The sequence below is a fragment of the Prionailurus viverrinus genome, chromosome D2 (genome assembly GCF_022837055.1).
Source record: "Prionailurus viverrinus isolate Anna chromosome D2, UM_Priviv_1.0, whole genome shotgun sequence".
NCBI lineage: Eukaryota > Metazoa > Chordata > Mammalia > Carnivora > Felidae > Prionailurus > Prionailurus viverrinus.
Window position 1 is genome coordinate 1,416,138 of NC_062571.1, and position 18,745 is coordinate 1,434,882.

The window sequence follows — 18,745 nt, forward strand, 5'->3', positions numbered from 1 at the left end:
AGAAACAAGTCACAAGTTTCACCTTCACTCAGATTATACTAGGGAGTGACTCACTAGTGGCCTCCCTGGGGCGGGTCACACCGCTTCTTAAAGAGATCACAGTCCACAGCTTTATCTTTAGCCCAGTCTATTTTCACCTCACACACAAAACTTTAAATAAACAACAAAGATGTGTAATTTACTTGTGTTTCTTTTCTCCCCACACTTGTTTTTGGGCTACATTTTACTTGTGCATACAATTCCCCCGATTGCTATTTTTATTAATATAGTTTATTAACTTTTAAAAAAAGATTTAGTGGTAAAAAAAAAGACATTTTTATTCATGTAGTTGCCATTTCTGGCACTGTCCATTTCTTTGTATACATTCAGATTTCAATCTAATGTCGTTTCCTTCTAAGTTAAAAGATGTCTTGCCCATTTCTTGTAGCATGGATCTGCTAATGACAAATTCCTTCAGCTTTTGTATGTCTGAAGTGTCTTTACTTAACCTTTGTTTTTGGAAGGTATGTTTCCCATAACTTTCTAGCAGTGCTTTGAAGATGCGGCTCTAGTGTCATGTTTTTTCCATGGTTGCAATAAGAAAGTTACTGCAATCCTTATTGTTGTTCCTTTGTATATAACATATCCTCCCACATAAAGCTGCTTTCAAGGTTTTCTCCTATAGGTGATTTCAAGCTGTGCAATCATGGTATGTCTTGGGATAGTTTTTTAATGTTTTAATGTTTATTTGTTTAGAGAGAGAGAAAGTACGGGGGGGGGGGGCTCTGTCAGCAGAGTGGGCTGCTTCAACCCAAGACCCCTGAGGTCGTGACCCTAGCAGAAATTATGGGTCTGATACTTAACAGATGGAGCCACCTAGGCGCCCCTTGAATAGCTTTTATTTACAATTATGTAACCTTCTCCACATTTTAGAAAATGTAACCTTCTCCACATTTACCTCCTAAAAGAAACCCCAAGTCCTCCTGCAGTTGCTCTCAGCAGACAACCAATGCCCATCCCCCCACCCTCCTGCTCCCCTGCCCCCACCCCAACCCTGGATGACCACTCGTTGGCTTTCTGATTCTCTACAAGTGCCTAATCTGGGTATTTCATGTAGATGGAATCATACAACATGTACTCTTTTGTGACTGGTTTCTGCCGCTTACCACAATGTTTTCGACGTTCATCCATGCTTCAGTAAGTATATCTCATTCTTTTATTTCTGAAAATACCCCGTTGAGTGGATGCAGATTTGTTTTCCAGTTCACCAGCTGATGGACATTTGGATTGTTTCTACTGTTTGACTTTTGTAAATCATGCTGCTGTGGGCATATGTGTGTAAGTTTTTGTGAACACAGTTTCATTCCTCTCAGATCTATCCCTACAAGGACTGTGGTCCATATGGTCACTCATGTTTAACATTTTGAGGAACAACTATACTGTTTCCCCAGGCAGATGAATCATTTAAAAAAAGCTTTTTTTAAACATTTTACTTTTCAGAGACAGAGAGAGACAGAGTGCAAGCAGGGGAGGAGCAGAGACAGAGGGAGACACAGAATCCAAAACAGGCTCCTGGCTCCGAATTGTCTGCACACAACCCCATGGGGGCTTAAACCCAGAAGTCATGAGATCATGACCTGATCCAAAGTCCTACCCTTAACCGACTGAGCCCCCCAGGTGCCCCCTAGGTGATCATTGTAAGTTTTCTTTAATGGTTTTTTTTTTTTTTTGAGAGTGAGTGGGGGAGGGGCAGAGAGACAGAATTCAAAGCAGAGTGGGGGAGGGGGGACCCAAACACACCAACTGTGAGATCATGACCTGACCTGAAATCAAGAGTGGGGCACAGCAACCTGAGCCACCCAGGCGCCCCCAGATGCATCATTTCATATTCCCACCAGCAACGTGAACATTCCGCTTTCCGCACGTCCTCACCTTTTATCATCTTTTTCATTACCTCTTCTTATTTTTTGAACATAACTGTTTTTTTTTTGTTTTTTTTTTTTAATTTTTTTTCAACATTTATTTATTTTTGGGACAGAGAGAAACAGAGCATGAACAGGGGAGGGGCAGAGAGAGAGGGAGACACAGAATCGGAAACAGGCTCCAGGCTCTGAGCCATCAGCCCAGAGCCCGACGCGGGGCTCGAACTCCCGGACCGCGAGATCGTGACCTGGCTGAAGTCGGACGCTCAACCGACTGTGCCACCCAGGCGCCCCCATAACTGTTTTTAATATCCTTGCCTGTTTGATTCTATTTGCTCTGATCAGTGATTTTTTTTTTTTTTTTTACTTCTCATTATGGATTTTCTTTATCTCTTTTTTTGCAAACTTGGTAGTTTTTATTTGGCTGCTGGACACTGTAAATTGTGATACTGGCAGCTGGACATTTTTGTTTCTATAAATATTACTTTGCTCTGGACTGCCACTTACTTGGTGATGTGCTAGCAGTCCAGCGCTACCTGCTCCCTGCCGCGAAGGCACACGGGTCAGAGCTCTCAGCGCAGGGCCCGCGGCCGCTGAGGCTCCCATCCTGATGGGAGGAAACTGCCCCTGCTGTTTATTCCACTTTCCCTGAGCCAGTTCCGGGAGGGCCCGGGGGGGGGGGGGGGGGGGGGGGCGGACCCCGGCCGACTGGTGGGCGGACCCCCACCTCCTGGGCGGCCCCCGGCCCCCGCCCAAAGACCGCTGCGCCTCCGGGATACGTGTTCTTCCCGACTGAGGCCAAACATCTGGGGAGGTAGACCCAGTGCTTTCCTTCACCCCAACATAGTTTAAGCCAACTGGATGCCGAGTGTCTCCCCAGAGCCCAAACTCAAACTTGGCCCTCGGTCTCCCGCTGGACTAAAACCAGCTCAACTACTCTGCCCAGCCCACGCCACGCCCCCAGGCTCCAGCACCACCTACGGGCAGCGCGCGCAGGCGCAGAGCGCCGGCGCGCCGGCCACGCCCAGCCAAGACAGCGCCGGCGCTAAACAGCCGTCACTCCAACGGCTCCTCGGCGTCTGCCAATCAGAATGCACGCTGACCCTCGCTTCCCGCCCACTGGCGCGGTAGCTAATCGCCTGCCACGGTGCTCACAGCGGCGAATTCAAAGCTCACGGCAGGCTGGAGGCGGAAGAGCGGGAGCTCGCCGTCGGCAGGATGGAGGTGGCGGAAGACGGGGTGCGGGGCCCCGCGCTAGAGTGAGTGTGTGCCGCCGGATGGCCGCCGGGGGCGGGCTGGGAGGACCTTGCGGGACCCCGCGTACTCCCGGCGTCCCTGGACCTCGCCGCGGGACGTGCAGGCAGGCACCCCCTCTCCCTGCCCGCACCCCGGCTGGGTCCCGGGGGCCGCTTCATCCCTGCGGATCCCGAGTCCCTGGACCTCGCCGCGGGACGTGTAGGCACCCCCCTCCCTGCCCGCACCCCGGCTGGGTCCAGGGGGCCGCTCCATCCCTGCGGAGCCCGAGTCCCTGGACTTGGCCGCGGGGCGTGCAGGCAGGCATCTCCCCCCCTCCCAGCACGCCACCCAGCTGGGTCCTGGAGGCCGCTCCATCCCTGAGGACCCCGCGTCCCCTAGCGGGTAACACCGTCCAGGCATCAGATGTCTGGGAGGGTCTCTTAATTTTGATCTGGCCTGTGTCAGCGCGCACTCTTCGGGAGACTGTTCTACCCGCACCCCTGCCTGCTGGTGAGGCGGCTCGCAGAGCCTAGAGCAGGCACCCAGCTCTCTGTCCGATCCCCGCCCCCAAGTGTCCCCTGCCAGAGACCCCCTGCTGCCCATCGGAGCGCTGCCCCTTTCCTTCCCTGTCCCGTATTCCCTGATGGCCTTCAGACTTTCCACCTAGTGGTTCCTCTTCCGTGAGACCTTTTCTGCCTAAGATCCTAGCCCCTTATCCTGACTCCCCCTGCTCTGCTTGTTTTTACTCTCCCTTCCATCCCCAGACAGCACTGCAGACCTTCCTGTAGATTCTGGTTAGGGCAAGACCCAGCGTTGTTGCGCACCTGCGAATGCGTCTGTGCGCACAGGTCGGCCAGGACTAGCGCCCCAGGAGTGTCCAATTTTCCCCTTTTTCTTGCCCCGGCAGGGCCCTGGTCAAGCTGGCACACATCCTGGAGCCTACAGGCCTGCAAGAGGAGGCAGAGCTGCCGGCCCAGCTCCTGGCGGAGTTTGTGATGGTATGGGCAAGCCTGGGAGCTAGGGAAGCTCCGGGGGTACCCTCTTGGGGGTACTCGGCAGACGTCCCTCTTCTGCCCTCTCTCTGAACAGGACTCCCGGAAGAAAGACAAGCTGCTGTGCAGCCAGCTGCAGGTGGTAGACTTCCTGCAGAACTTCCTGGCTCGGGAGGACACTGCCCAGGGACCAGAGCCCTTGGCTTCTGAAGACGCCAGCCGTGAGCAGGAAGGGGGTTGGGGTGGAGGTGTGTCAGGTCAGCAATTTGGCTGATGGGAGGACGGAGGCCCCAGTGTGGCAGGCAGACAGGCAGGCCAGTCTCATCTTTGTTCTTGTCTTCGGTGGCTCCTTTCAGGGCAGAAGGCAATTGCTGCCAAGGAGCAGTGGAAAGAGCTGAAGGCCACCTACCAAGAGCATGTGGAGGCCATCACCAGGGCCCTGAGCCTGGCCTTGCCCAGGATGGAGGAGGCCCAGAGGAAGCGGGCGCAGCTCCAGGAAGCCCTTGAACAGCTCCAGGCCAAGGTGGGGCCAGGAGGAGGGAGAGGAGGGCAGGCGCGCTCGGGTGGACCCCTGGCCACCTCCCCAATCCAACCAGAGAAACACTCTTCCTTCTTTGTTCCCCTTCTTTGCAGAAGCAAGCGGCCATGGAGAAGCTGAGAACAGTCCAGGAGCAGTGGCGGCTGCACCAGGTGGGTCCAGGCCCCTGGGGGAGTGTCCCTTCTGCACCCCTGCGCGGCACTGGCCACGTCCTCTGCCCTGGAAACCTCCATTCCCTTCTCCTCTGTGAGGCCTCCCCCCACGGGCCAGGTCCTCTTCCCACGTCCTCTGCCCGGAAAACCTTCACCCCCTTCTCTGTAGGCCTCACTGCTCGGGCACCAGCAGGGAGTTAAATCGCAGCCTCGCCACTGACAGTGTTAGGACCTTGGGTGTCCCCTGACTTCCTGTGCTGTTTCTTTGTCTACTCCATAAGCCAGGTGGATGACGTCATCAGTATAGCAAGTGTTTAAAACAGTACTTGGCACATCACAGACTAACGTTCATTTGTGTACCCCCTTCCTCCGAACACTTTGCACTAGAATAGCTCGTTCTGACCCCTAGACCTCTCTAGGCCCCTGTTTCCCCTAAAGTGAGTAGAGTTCCTCTTTCCCTCTGTGGGTCTGCACCCCAAGTCGTGTCTAGGCTGGGGATTAAGAGCGTGGCTGAAGGACCTCCACACCTGCTGAGGCGTTTTGCTCTCACTCCGATAGGAGAAGCGTCTGCAGCAGCTGGCGGAAGCTTCTGCGGAGGTGAGGCTGCGGCAGACGGGGGCCCAGCAGGAGCTCCGGCGTCTGCATCAGGAGCTTGGAGCCCTACGGCAGCAGGCGGGGCAGGAACGGGACAGGCTACAGAGGTGAGGCTGGGAGAGTGGGCTGCACACCCCCGTGTGGCCCAGTTTTCCTCCCTCACCAGCCACCTCTTCTCTGCAGGCACCAGACCTTCCTCCAGCTGCTGCACACCCTGCAGGGTCAGCTGCCGTTTCCCGAGGCAGAGACGGAGCCCCCACGGAAGCTGGACCCTGCTGAGGATGAGCCCCAGCAGCGGAACACCGGGGATGCCGTGGGGAGAGACGGGGCTGGGCCATCCGAGGTGAGTGAGAGGTGGGCCGGGGGCAGGGAGGTGGACAGAGGAGCTGGGAGCCAGGCCTGACCCATCACCCGCACCGTGTGTCCCCAAGGCTGACGGCCCACCACCTGCTGTGGACGCAGGCTCACCGTGCCTCCCTGAGGGGCAGCGCCACGGGAAAGGAAGCTAGAGCTGCACGGCGTCCCCGGACTGCAGGTATGGAGGGAGGGGCGGCCTCAGTCCACCTCCTCTCTGTGTCTGAGCTGTTGTCCCTTGGGGGCTGGAAGTGGGAAGGAGCAAGGATTCATCTTGTGGCTGAAGCCTAGCACCTCGCTCTGTGCCCAGCCTGCCCTGGGCGAACCCTCGTCTGTCTTCTCACCGTCCCCCGCCCCCATTCTTGTTTCGGGATGCTCCGGGCTCTGGAGTGCAGCCTGGTTTCTGACCGGGACCTGGGTGGGGTGGGCTCCCGAGCCTGGAGCTCTGTCTGTTCCCCCTTTTGTGTCCATGGTCACGTGTCGGTGGGCAGAGCCACACGTGGAGCTAGCAGTACAGCAGGTGCCGGGACCAGTGTGGACAGAGAGCGAGTGGGTGGGGAGGGGCCTGGCTCGCAGCCCTGACGCTGCTTGTCCAAATCCACGGGAATCCAGCTCGCCGAGCGTATTCACTGGAGGAGGAGGATGCTTCGTGCAAGGTGGTTGGATGTGGCGCAGTGACGGAAGTGGTGATGGCGTCCCTGCCTCAGGCTGGCCCCTTGCTGCGAGCCGGGGCCCGGCAGCCGCGGGTCTGGCTGGGGCGCGCACACCTGCCCGCACAGTGTGGTCCGCACAGAACAACCGGGATGAAGAGCAGCCCTGAGAGCAGAGAGAAGCCCTGTGTCTGCCTGAGCTCCTACTTCTGTCCGTATTTGTGTGTGTGTTTCCGTGTTCACTGTCTCCGTTGCTCTTGAGTGTGTGGCTGGTGTGGGGACACTGGGGGCACTGCTCTCTGGGGGACAGCGCGTCCCTGTGGGGAGTGTGAGGACTGCCGTGTGAGAGACACCAGCGACCACCCAGCGGAAGACCCGTCGTCCATATGAGGATGGGACCTTCCTGAGTGAGCGGGACCCCAGCGGCTCTGGGAAGAGCCTCGGGGGCTGTGTTTTCAGACGCTTTCCGGCACGTGGAGATGGATGGAGGTCTTTGAGTCCTGTTCTTGGCTCTGCTTCTCTGAGGGCCCGAGTTCCCTAGTGTTCTTTCAGATGTGTTGGCCCCGTTGTTTACGTGTGAGATAGGTCTGATCTCAGAGGTGTTTGAACACCCCCTCAGGGCTGAGTGAGGGGTCAGGATTGAGGACGCTTCTCAGTCTACCATGTGTGAGGGAGCAGGCTTCTAGCTCCCAGGTGCCCAGTCCCACTCACCCCTCTTCTTGCTGGGGGGCTCCCTCCCCCACCTTCTGCCTTATCTCTGTGGCCTTGTGGGCCCTGGGATTTCTACACGGGAGAGCAGGCACATCGGCCCTGGGGAGGAGAGCTGCTAAGGGGCGCTGGGGTGCGGTTGGGATGCTGTGGGGTTGCCCGGTGCCTGCGTGCTGGTGGCTGATGGAGCCCGCAGGGACAGGAAGACACAGTCCCCGGAGCCCCCCAGGCCGCTCCCAGTCCGGTCAGGGAAGAGCTGGGTGGACGAGCAGTGATCACACGAGCACACCCGAACTTCTGGCAAGCAGGCTTCCCTCCCCGAGTGGGGGCGGAGCCAGTGCGCGCCTCACGCCTAGGTGTCACACCTAGGGGAGGGAGGGCTGGTGTTGCACCGGCCAGTGTGGCTGCAGGACTGACCAGCTGGGGGACCGGGCTTTATTCGCCGAGATGAGCAGGGTCTCGGCTGTAGTGGTACTCTGTGCTCCCGGTCCCCTATGGAGCATCCTGGGACCCTGGTCTCATACATGCACTTGGGCCTGTGGGCCTGTGGGCCTGCTGCCTGCTGGGGACTTGCTCTCTTTTCCACCTGCTGGAGGGACGGAGGCCAGTCCCTGAACCGCTGGTCTGGACGCCATTGCGCTGTCCTAACCGAAGTCTCCATGGTAACTAACACGGAACATCGGCTCAGTCCAGCACCAGAGAAACTCTTCTAGTTAAGAATAGTGTTTTCCTTTTAAACATGATATTCTTCTGTGGCGAAACACTGCTTTGCTTTTTCTTTGCTAGCTTTCATTTCCCGCTTCCCAGCTACTGTTACGTGTTTCTAGGAATTTCTCTTTTCTCAAGCATATTGGTGTACCGTCATAGTATATTTTTTATTCTTTTAACGTGTGCACACTGTTGCAGGGTGGCCTAATGTGTATTCCTGATATTTTTGTGCCGTATCTGATGTTCCCCTTGATCTGTCTTCAGCTGTGCGTTCATTTTCACGTATTTAAAGCTTCAGAATTGCCTTTTGTGACCAGCTCTTGTTTGTGTCTGCTCTGGTTCATTGGCCCGTAGGCCTGGCTTGGCCATTTCCTACCTTCTGTTTCTAGGTGGAGAAGATGTACTTGTTTTGTGAACTTTTAATTTTTAGCAGATAATAAACTTGTGTATCTGGTTCTTTGTTTTCTCAAATAAAATGTAAGGCTACGCATTTCTTGTGGCTTTCTCTAAATATGTTCACATTCAGTTCATAGAATTTTCTATTTCCCATTGTTTGATTCGTGAGTTTCTTAGAAAAGTACTTTTGCAGTTTTCTCTGCATGGGAGGATAATCTTTCTAAGTCTACTCTAATTTGGTCAGAGGATGTCATCTATATAAGAAATCTTTGGAAGGTGACGAGGGATGCGGGTAGAGCCAGGAATGTGGTCTCTTGTCTTTTCTTTTTTTGTGCTTCGCAGGGGTTTGAAAGGACGTCTGGTTTGGAATTGTCCCCTGTGGTGGTTTCTATGTGTCTGTCACATTTTGCTTGTTATTTTTTCAGTTTTTGTCTCCCGGATACCAAATTTTTTGTTTTCTGAATGTCACCTCCTGAGAGGTGTGTTCAGGTCTCCGAGTATGATCTCCTTATGATTCTGGTAGATTCTGCTTCCCCTGCCCTGCGCCTACTGTGTTAGGGCACAAGTTTACACGTGGGTCTTCCTCTGAGCCGGGCTGTACCCCTGTTGACGGGCGAGTGTCTCTTAGCCTTGCGATCTGCCTGCGTCGGTACCAAGAAAACTGCAGCTCCCTGTGTACCTTTGCCTCGTCCGCCTCTCTGACAGCCTTGTGAGTTTCAACTTCTCTTCATCCTTGTGTCGTGTTGTGTTTTTAGAGAGCGAGCGAACGAGAGCAGGGGAGAGGCAGAGAGAGAGAGAATCCCAAGCAGTCTCCGAGCTGTGAGCACAGAGCCTGATTTGGGCTCGATCCCATGAACTAGGAGATCATGATCTGAGGCCGAAATCAGGAGTCAGACGCTCAAACATCTGAGCCATCCAGGTGCCCCCACTTTTTATTTTTATTGCTTTTATACCACATTAAAGAATGATTTTTTAAAAGCCAGTTTCATAATTTTTCTGTCTTTGGTTTTGTTTATTTTTTTATCATTTTGTTTTCATTCCTTTTATCTTTTTTCTTCTGAGGGTTGTCACTGGTTGTTACCCCAGTTTAGCTTTTGAGTTAATAACATCTAAAGTTAAGTGTAAGGGTCTCGATCTTGAACAAGAAAGGAAGCTTGGCACCACTGATGGGTCAGCACACTTGACTAGTAAGATGTTTCCCTCTGGTTCATTACTTCCAGCCTGTTCTCTCCTCACAAAGCGGACTGACTCTTCCCTACATTTTCTGGTCATGTTTACTCATTCACTTTGGTTTTCTGCCTGCCTGATTTTATATGTCAGAGCTTTCACATGGGGTGATTTCCCATCTGAAATACATGTGTCGGACTTTCTTTTAGTTATAGGGTCGGTAGGCTGTGCAACACTTCACTGTTTCTTACTGTGAAATGCTTTTATTCTGTTCTCATTCTGGAAAGAGGTTTTCATTGCGTAGAGAATGCTTAGGGCACAAGGGCTTTCGTTTAGAACGTGACTCTAGCTTTCACTGTTGCTGATGGGAAGTCAGCTGGCCGCTGAAAGTTCTTCCTGTACATCCCGTTCGTTCATTCGTTCGTTCGTTCATTCATTCATTCATTCGTTCATTCACAATGCTTGTGGTTTGTTGGGCTTTCTAAATCTGAAATTGCCAGTCTTTTCCACAGTTTAGGAGTATTTTCAGTATCTTCTGTATAAGCTTCTTCCACACGAGTTAGACATCAATTAAATTTTCTAACTTTGTTCTTCATGTTATATAGACGCTCTTCCATATTTATAGTTACTTTTTTCTCTCTAGAATGCATTTTCTTTGTTTAAATTTAGTTTGTTAACTGTATGTTACTAACCTATTGGATAATCGTTAATTTCATTTTTTGTCATTAATTTTTAAGCAGCTCTGTTAGACCCCAGTCTACGTTATTTGGAGTTTTTGTGTTATTCTGGCCCACAGTTTGAGCTGGTCCTTTCTGACCCTCATACAACATGTTCCAGTCTTTCCCCGGCGTTGGAAGGGTGCGCAGTTTCCATCTTTGCGGGCCTGCCTAGGTCCTCACCTTCCTCATGTGCTCCTTGCTTCTTTGTGTGGTTTATTTAGTTTTACTACCAAGTGTCCATTTTTATTGAACTTCGCTGTTGCGAATACTTTGTGGCTGGTCACAGGGGGAGAGGGTGGGTGTGTTTTCTTTTAGCAGCTCGTGGACGTGCTAATGTTCCTTGTGTCTCTCCTACTTCTCATTCTTGCTGGTTGAAGACTCTCTTTTTCATTCATATTTCTCAAAGACTTTTTTCTATTTTCTCTTTCAAAAGCACAAGCTTTTGGCCGTATTTTAATACTGCTTTAATGTTCTTTCATTATCCTCCTTTCCAAGGTGCCACCCTACAATTCTTTATTGAATTCTATTTTTATGTGACTGTTTCCACCAGGAAGATAATTCTTGTCAACACTTGGATGGTTTCAGCAAAGTTAATCCCTTGCATTCTATCTTTACAATTTTAAAATTTGTAAAGCCGAGATTTCACTTTGGATATTCTACCCTACTGTGAAAAGAAAGCTATTCTAAAATAGAATAATATAAAATATGATATGTGTTAAATAATAACAAATTACATAATAATTAAAGAAAGCTGTTCTGGCCATTCTGGTTAATACACGCCATTCCTATCTTACAGAATTTATGCAACTTTTTGTATTGTAATTTTTATGGGTCTTCTTTGAGGCAATTATGCGTAAGTTTTAAAATACAGAGGATGAGGGGGCTTAGTTAAGTGTGCGACTTCGGCCCAGGTCATGATCTTGTGGTCCGAGCCCCATGCTGGGCTCTGTGCTGATGGCTTGGAGCCTGGAGCCTGCTTTGGATTCTCTGTCCTCCCCTATCTGTACCCTTCCCCCACTCGTGCTCTGTCTTCCTCTGTCTCTCAAAAAATAAATGTTAAAAGAAATAAATACAGAGGGTGAGGGGCGCCTGGGTGGCTCAGTCGGTTAAGCATCTGACTTCAGGTCATTGTCTCACAGTTTGTGAGATCGAGCCCCGTGTGGGGCTCTGTGCTGACAGCTTAGAGCCTGGAGCCTACTTCAAGTTCTGTGTCTCTCCCTCTCACTCTGCCCTTTCCCTGCTCACACTCTGTCTGTCTGTCTCTCAAATAAACATTAAAAAAAATTTTTTTTTAATACAGAGGATGAAATAAATTAATTTCATTATTATTCCTAACCCAGTCTTTAAATGCCCCTTTTGCTACTTTGAGCACCGGGCTCTGAGGAATTTAGTGTTTGGGCCTTGATAAACTTTGCTTTTGAAATTTGGGATAACCTAGGCATTAGATCTCAGTCTCAGGAATCAATATCTTTTAGTTTGTTTTCAGGACTTATTAAACAGTTTTTTGAGGGCATGTACATTCTTTTATTTATGTTGTTAAATTGAATTTATATAACTGTTGACATAGTTAGGAAAATCTTCACAGAGCTCTCAGTATACCAGATTAGGTGTCGGATGCCTGTTCCCATGTACCTATAACTTCTAAACTGTCAGATGGACTCCAGCACACCCACCTATGTGGACATGCGTGATTTAGTTCATCGTGCATTTCTTCGTTGTCATGCCCTAGTGAGGAGTTGATAATTACTTAAATGGATTGATTACTATACACCTAAAATAGCATTTCGAAATAGGAAAAAGAAGGAGTAAATCCAGAATTATAGGAGATTGTCGCGTATAAACATTATAAAAGAACTAAACCATCAAAAATCTATACGTGTATACGTAATCTGGTACGGAAGTGTTCTATTTACACATACTATAAAAAAATCACAGGAGAAGTTAATGTGAGTTGGAGTAATCAAAGTGAGGTTTGTCTTAGGGAAGAATGAGTTTAAAATATCCTCATGATTCTCAGTGTTATGAAATTACATTGCAAAAACTTCAGGTCTGATCTTATAAACCAATCATAAACAGTGAGCATGTTTCATTAATTAAAATACTAGCTTAAAAAGGAGGTATATTAAATTCTCAAGTTTTCCATATAACTTAGCAGTGGACAAGAAGTCATGTTTTGCATGTCTTTGAGGGAAAACACTCCGGGCACAGAGGCCAGTCCACCATCTCCATGTTTGTAAGGTCTGGATTACCTGGGCCAGATGTTCTAGAGTTAAAAGAGGGATTAAAGTAACCCATTTAGTGAAGTTTAACGTTATCTCTGGTTGTTTCACTTGGTCACCATGAAGTCAGGACTGTGTGGGAAAGACACGCAGATTTCGTGTTTAGACTGCTCTTGATGGTGACCCAGATGCTGATCCTTGTTCCGGTGTGCCTTTTTCAACACGCAAAGGAGGGGTGTGTTCAGAGTACGTAATACTTGTCACATAAACACGTGGACACGTACACATCCACACCTAAAACAGGTGGAGAACACGCGGATCAGATGGGGGAAGTGGTTTCAGGCTCCTTTTCTCAGACACAGGTCCTGTCATTCACACTGGCTCTGATTCCTCTGTTCAGGAATATGCGTAACTTTCGTCCACAAATGAACTCACACCAGTGCCCTCGTAATTTAAAAGGACTTAAGAAATGCTCATTGCATTATATTCAGGGAAGATTTCTCAAAGAGCTGCCTGTTGAACTCAATTTCAAACAAATGCAATTATCCAGAGGCAGATTTCATCATGTATTGAATGTCAGCTGTGTGCTCAACATAAGTTTTGAGAATTAAAAGAAAAAAAAAGGAAGATGATAAAGACAATCTGAGTTTACATTCGGAGACAGGAAGGAAAAACTAGCAAGCAGTACTGACTGTTCTCAGGGAGTGAGGGCTGGTGTGTTCAGCAGCACCGGGATGGCCACGTCCTCAGTAAAGCACAGAAAGTGACACCAGTGACCTCAGGAGCACAAGAGGCCGGCCAGAGCCTGGATCACACTGTCAGGGAGGCCGTTACCCCCGTGGCTGGGGGGAGGCCAAGCCTTTACCCAGGAGCCAAGGAAATCTGCTGAACAAGGTGTTTTCCTCCTTTGGCAAAAAATCTCCAAGCCCCTTTTAACCCATTGAAATAGAAAGTCTCAGGGAAGACCCGCCCCCGGGGAGGGCTTTGTGAATCCTGGCACATGCCCTTGTAGCAAGCGGTACCGCTGCCTTCACTGTGCGGAGGTGAACAGTCTCCCTGAGCATCCACTGCCTGCTCCTGTATGTGCCACAGTGGCAGCAAGCAGAGGGCTGAAATCCATTCAGGCTCCAGAATGGACCTCTGTTCTAGAATGCTGGTGCTTCACACTAAGTGCAGTAGTGATCACGATTACGAGCTCTCATGTTCTACCCAGGAAGACCGTCACTAGAGCAGCTCAATGACGTAGTGCTCTCTGCTGGTGACAGTTACCGTCAGGACAAGTGCAGAACAACTAGACTGATGGATGGCCTCTCCCACAGCTCACTGTTGTTTGGCGTGTTACTGGAGGCTTATGACTCCGTGAGAATTTTGGAAAGTATCACAACGCAACATCACTCACTGTGCCTCGGGTGTAGGCTACTTATCAAGGTTTTAGGGACTTACAGTTGAAAACGGGAAAAATCCTCAGCCATAATTTAAAATGTTTGTGATAAAGAATGGTGAAGTATTTCCCATCAATTAGCAAAATGACTGTGGTTTTTAAACACTACCCTGTGACTACCATAATAACTTTGGTGTTAATGATTACATTGAACAATATTCGGAGACTTCCGGAATGTAAAGATGAGAGGAGCTTTATGTTAGGAGTCTTGTCACTGTTGGTGCCGGTGACAGGCTGTTCTTACTCTTTTGAGAAAGAATAAGACAAATATTGTTTGATTAAAACAGAAGTGTGGTTGCTACCATAAGAGATTTTCCATTTTCCTCCTTCCATCTATCTCTATCCCATCTCAGGGATTTTTAGTTTTCAGGATCCAATGAACTAATTAACTCTGTTAGGGTGGTGGTGGCAGTGGTCTAAAGAAGTAGGCAGTGAAAAACAATGTTAACGTTTATAACAACAGAAAGAAAGGGCTAGTAGATATTCAGGTAATTCTAATAGTCATTATTGCATGTGGTATATCTTTTATGTAGACGAAACACTGAAACTATGGAGTTCCATGTGCCTCAAGGAAAACAATTTGTTTTATAGCTAAATAATGGAATTGGGTTTGCTTGTTTTCGACATCATACAACATTGTTACTGGTGTGAGTCACAGTGCCTGCAATTTAGCCTTGCCATTGTCCAGCTCGAACAGGGGATGGTCTGGCCAGTGGTGGTGAGATTTTCTTTACATGGTTTACAATTTCTGGCAGATTTCTTGCCTTGTTTGTTCTTTTTCTGAAATTGTGTGTGTGTGAGTGTGTGCGCACGCACACACACACATATGCAGTCATATTCATTCATTCCTTTATGTTTTGAGACTAAGTTGTTAATTACATGCAGATTCAGAATTGTACTAACTCCCTGGTAGTTGTGTTCTCTTAGTATTTATTGATCACGCACTTAACGAACATTTCAGAGTAGCTATGTGTCAGTTACTCTTCCGTTCTTTAATAAAAATATATTTGACATAACGTTGTATACATTTAAGGTGTACAACATGTTAATTTGATGTGTTTATATACTGTAGTATGATTGCCATTGTTGTGTGAAGCTACCATAATTAGTACCTCTGTCACATTAATAATCATTCCTTTCAGTGGTTAGAATACTTAAGTTCTAGGCTCTTAGCAAGCTTGGTGATTATATAACAGTATTGTCTGGGTTCCTTTGTTCTGTGCATTAGATTTCTAGGGCTTATTTACTACCCGTTACAAGTCTGTCCCTTCAAACAGTGTCCATCCTGTTTTCCCTGCCCCTGTCCTTTGTAGTCATTATTCTGATCTGTTTTCACGAGTTCGGCATTTTTAGATTCCACATGAGTGAAACCATACATTACCTGCCTTTGCCTGACATACCTCACTTAGCTTAACTGCTCAAGGTCCATCCACGTCTCAGATGGCAGATGTTCTTTAACATGACTGGATAATAGATAATGATAAGTGTAGGTACCTGGATATGTACGATATATATGGAGACTATTTTATATAACGTGTAACGTATCTGCTTCTTTATCCATTCGTCCAACAATGAACATTTAGGTTATGTCCATATCTTGGTTATTGTGACGAATGCTGCAGTGAACAGGGGAGTGCAGATCTCTCTTTGACACCCCGTTTTCATTTCCTTTGGGTGTACACGCAGAAATGGAGCTGAACCAATGTACATTCCCACCATCAGCGGAAAGGTTCCCTTTTCTCCACATCCTCACCACACTTGTTACCTCTTCTTGTGGAAGTTTAATTCTGAGCTCTGTATTCTGTTCTCTAGGTCTACGTGTCTATTTTTTATGCCAGTGGCATATTGTATTATTACTGTGGTTTGTAGTATAGTCAGGACGTGTGAGGTGCCTCCAGCTTTGTTCTTTCTCCAGTATCGCGTTAGCTATTCAGGGCCTTTTGTGGTTCCATACAAATTTTAGGATTTTTGTCTTTTTTCTTTTTAGTTTACTTGCAGCCATTGGAATTCTGATGGGGATTGTGTTGAATCTATAGATGGCTTTGGGTAGTATGAGCATTTCAACTATTCTTTCAATCCACGTACAATATGTCTTTCCATTTGTTTGTGTATTCTTCAACTTCTTCCAGAAAGGTCTTGTATTTTTGAATGTACAGATTTTCACTTCCTTGATGAAATTTATTCCTAGGTATTTTATTGTTTTTGAAGCTATTGTGACTAGGATAGTTTTCTTTTTTGGATGTTACATCATTAGTATATAGAGTTGCAACTGATTGTTGTATGTTGATTTTATATCCTGCAACTTTACTGAAGTTCCAACAGTTTTTTGGTAGAGTCTTTGGGATTTTGTATATACAAAATGAAATCATTCACAAATAATGACAGTTTTACTTTTTCTTTCCCAATTTGGATGCCTTTTATTTGTCTTGACTAAATGCTCTAGCTAGGACTTCATTACTGTATTGATTGAGTAAGAGGGGTGAGAGTGGGCATCCTTGTCTTTTTCTTGATCTCAGAGGAAAAACTTTCGATTTTTCTCTATTGAGTGTAATGTTAGGAATGGGTTTGTTATACATGGCCTTTTATATGTCATGTTTCTTTGGTACCCAATCTGTTAAGAGTTTTATCATGAAAGGATGGTGCATTTGTCAAATGCCCTTTCATCATCTATTGTGGTTATTATGTGATTATTTAAATCCTTCATTCTGTTAATGTGCTGTATTACATTTATTGATTTGTATGTGTTTGAACCATCCTTGCATCCAGAGATAAATCCCACTTGGTCATGGTATATAATCATTTTTATGTTATTTAATGTGTTCTTGAATTTAGTTTGTCAATATTTTGTTGACAATGTTTGCATCTATATTCATCATGGATGTTAGTCTTTAATTTTCCTTTCTTGTAGTGTTCTCTTCTGACTTTGGTTACATGGTAATTTTGGCTTCATAGAATCAGTTTGGAGGTGTTCCCTGCTGTTTAGTTTTTTTGGAACAGTGTGAGAAGACTTGGTGTTAATTCTTCTTTAATTGTTTGGTAGAATTCACCAGTGAAATCACCTGGTTCTGGAATTTTCTGTGTTAGGTTTTTGATTACTGATTCAATTACTTTACTACTAGTTATTGGTCTGTTCAGATTTTCTGTTTCTTCCTTATTCAGTCTTTGCATACGCTGTGTTACTAGAAATTCATCCATTTCTTGTAGGTTATATTTGTTGGCATATAATTGTTTGTAGTAGTCTCTTAAGATCCTGTGTATTTCTGTAGTGTCAGTTGATTTCTAATTTTACTGGAGTCTTCTCCCTTTTTTAATTAGTCTAGCAAAAGGTTTGTCAATTTTATTTACCTTTTTGAAAAACCAGCTTTTAATTTCATTGATCCTTTCCATTGTTTTTCTGGTCTCTATTTCACTGATTTCTACTGTGATCATTATTATCTCCTTTCTGCTAACTTTGGACGTAATTTGTTCTTTTTCTAGTTCCTTGAGGTGTAAAATTAGGTTTTTATTTGAGATCTAATTAATAGATGCACATAACACTAAACTTTCCTCTCAGAGCTGCTTTTGTAGCATCCCATAAGATTTGATATATTTCCATTTTCCTTTGTTTCAAGATAATTTTTTATTTCCCTTTTGATGTTTCCTTTGACCTACTGGTTGTTCAGAAGTGTGTCGTTCAGTTTCCACATATTTGTAGAGTTTCTACCTTTTCTCTTGTTCATTCCTACTTCATACCATTGTGGTGAGAAAAAAAAAAAAACAACCCTTGGTATGGTTTCAGTCTCCTTAAATTTGCTAAGATTTGTTTTGTGTCCTGTCACAATCTGTGGTCCACGTGCATTTGAGAAGAACGTATATTCTGATGCTATTGGATGGAATGTTGTATCTGTGTCGGTTAAGTCATTTGCTATAAAGTGTGGTTCATTTCCAGTGTTTATTTTGTTGATTTTCTGTCTGGATCATCTATCCATAACTGACAGCAGAGTATTGATGTTCACTACTATTTTTGTATTATTGTCTATTTCTCCCTTCATATCTGTTAGTATTTGCTTACCGTACTTAGGTGTCCCAATGGTGGGTACCTATATGTTTATGATCATTTTATCTTCTTGATGTATTGACCCTCTTATCATCATATAGCAGCCTTCTTTGTCTCTTGTCACTGTTTTTGGCTTGAAGTCTGTCTTGTCTGATGTAAGTAAGTATGGCTGCCCTCGCCATATTTTTGATTTCCACTTGCACGGAGTATCTTCTTCCATCTCTTCACTTTGAGCCTATTTGTGTGGAGAGCTGAAACGAGTCTCTTTTGGCAGCTTAGAGTTGGGTCTTATTATTTTTATCCGTTGAGTCACTCTGTGTCTTTTGACTGGATAATTCGGTCTCCTTACATTGGAGCGATTATTGATGTGTAAGGACTTGGAAACGCCATCTTACTGTTTTCCTTCTGGTTGTTTTCCATGGTAATGTGTTCAGTGCCCTCTTTTTCTAATGGTTTGTGAATCTAGATTGTTGCTTTGTGGTTACCGTGAGGTTTATGTAAAACATCTCAGATAAAAGTTCTTTGATGCTGAAAGCAGCTTATCATCATTCCCCTGGAAAGGCTCCACCCTATTACTCCTCCTCTTTTATGTTTTTAATGTCACAGTTTACCTATTTTATGCTGTGAATTTATTACATTATAGAGTGTTTTTACTGTAGTTAAGTGGCCACAGTGCTTTTCCAATACAGAGTTAGTTTTCTATTTCTGGCTGTTTACTTCTCACCTACCCAAGTGCAGTGCACTGTCCTGCTTTTGTGTCACCGATTAGCACCTTTGCGTTTCAGCTCGAAGAACTCCTGTTAGCATTTCTTGCAAGTCAACTCTCGTGGTTGGCAACCTTCCTCAGCTTTTATTTATCTGGGGATGCCTTTATTTCTCCTTCATATCTGAAGGGTGGTTTTGCCACGTAAAGTATATTTGGCTGGCCATTTTT

General features: G+C 46.7%; 1 protein-coding gene across 3 annotated transcripts in view; it reads left to right on the forward strand.

The window, feature by feature from the left end:
- The first annotated feature begins 3,024 nt into the window (after positions 1–3,024).
- ZWINT (ZW10 interacting kinetochore protein) overlaps positions 3,025–18,745 on the forward strand; it is a 33,327-nt gene continuing 17,606 nt past the window's right edge. Inside the window, exons 1-9 of one of the 3 annotated variants that reach the window (XM_047826231.1) lie at positions 3,025–3,160; positions 4,045–4,135; positions 4,227–4,350; positions 4,486–4,652; positions 4,763–4,819; positions 5,378–5,520; positions 5,597–5,756; positions 5,845–5,948; positions 8,985–9,042. In XM_047826231.1, the coding sequence (XP_047682187.1) occupies positions 3,120–3,160; positions 4,045–4,135; positions 4,227–4,350; positions 4,486–4,652; positions 4,763–4,819; positions 5,378–5,520; positions 5,597–5,756; positions 5,845–5,922 (861 nt within the window). In that variant the 5' untranslated portion in view covers positions 3,025–3,119 and the 3' untranslated portion in view covers positions 5,923–5,948; positions 8,985–9,042. The other 2 variants (XM_047826230.1, XM_047826229.1) reach the window with 2 other exon arrangements.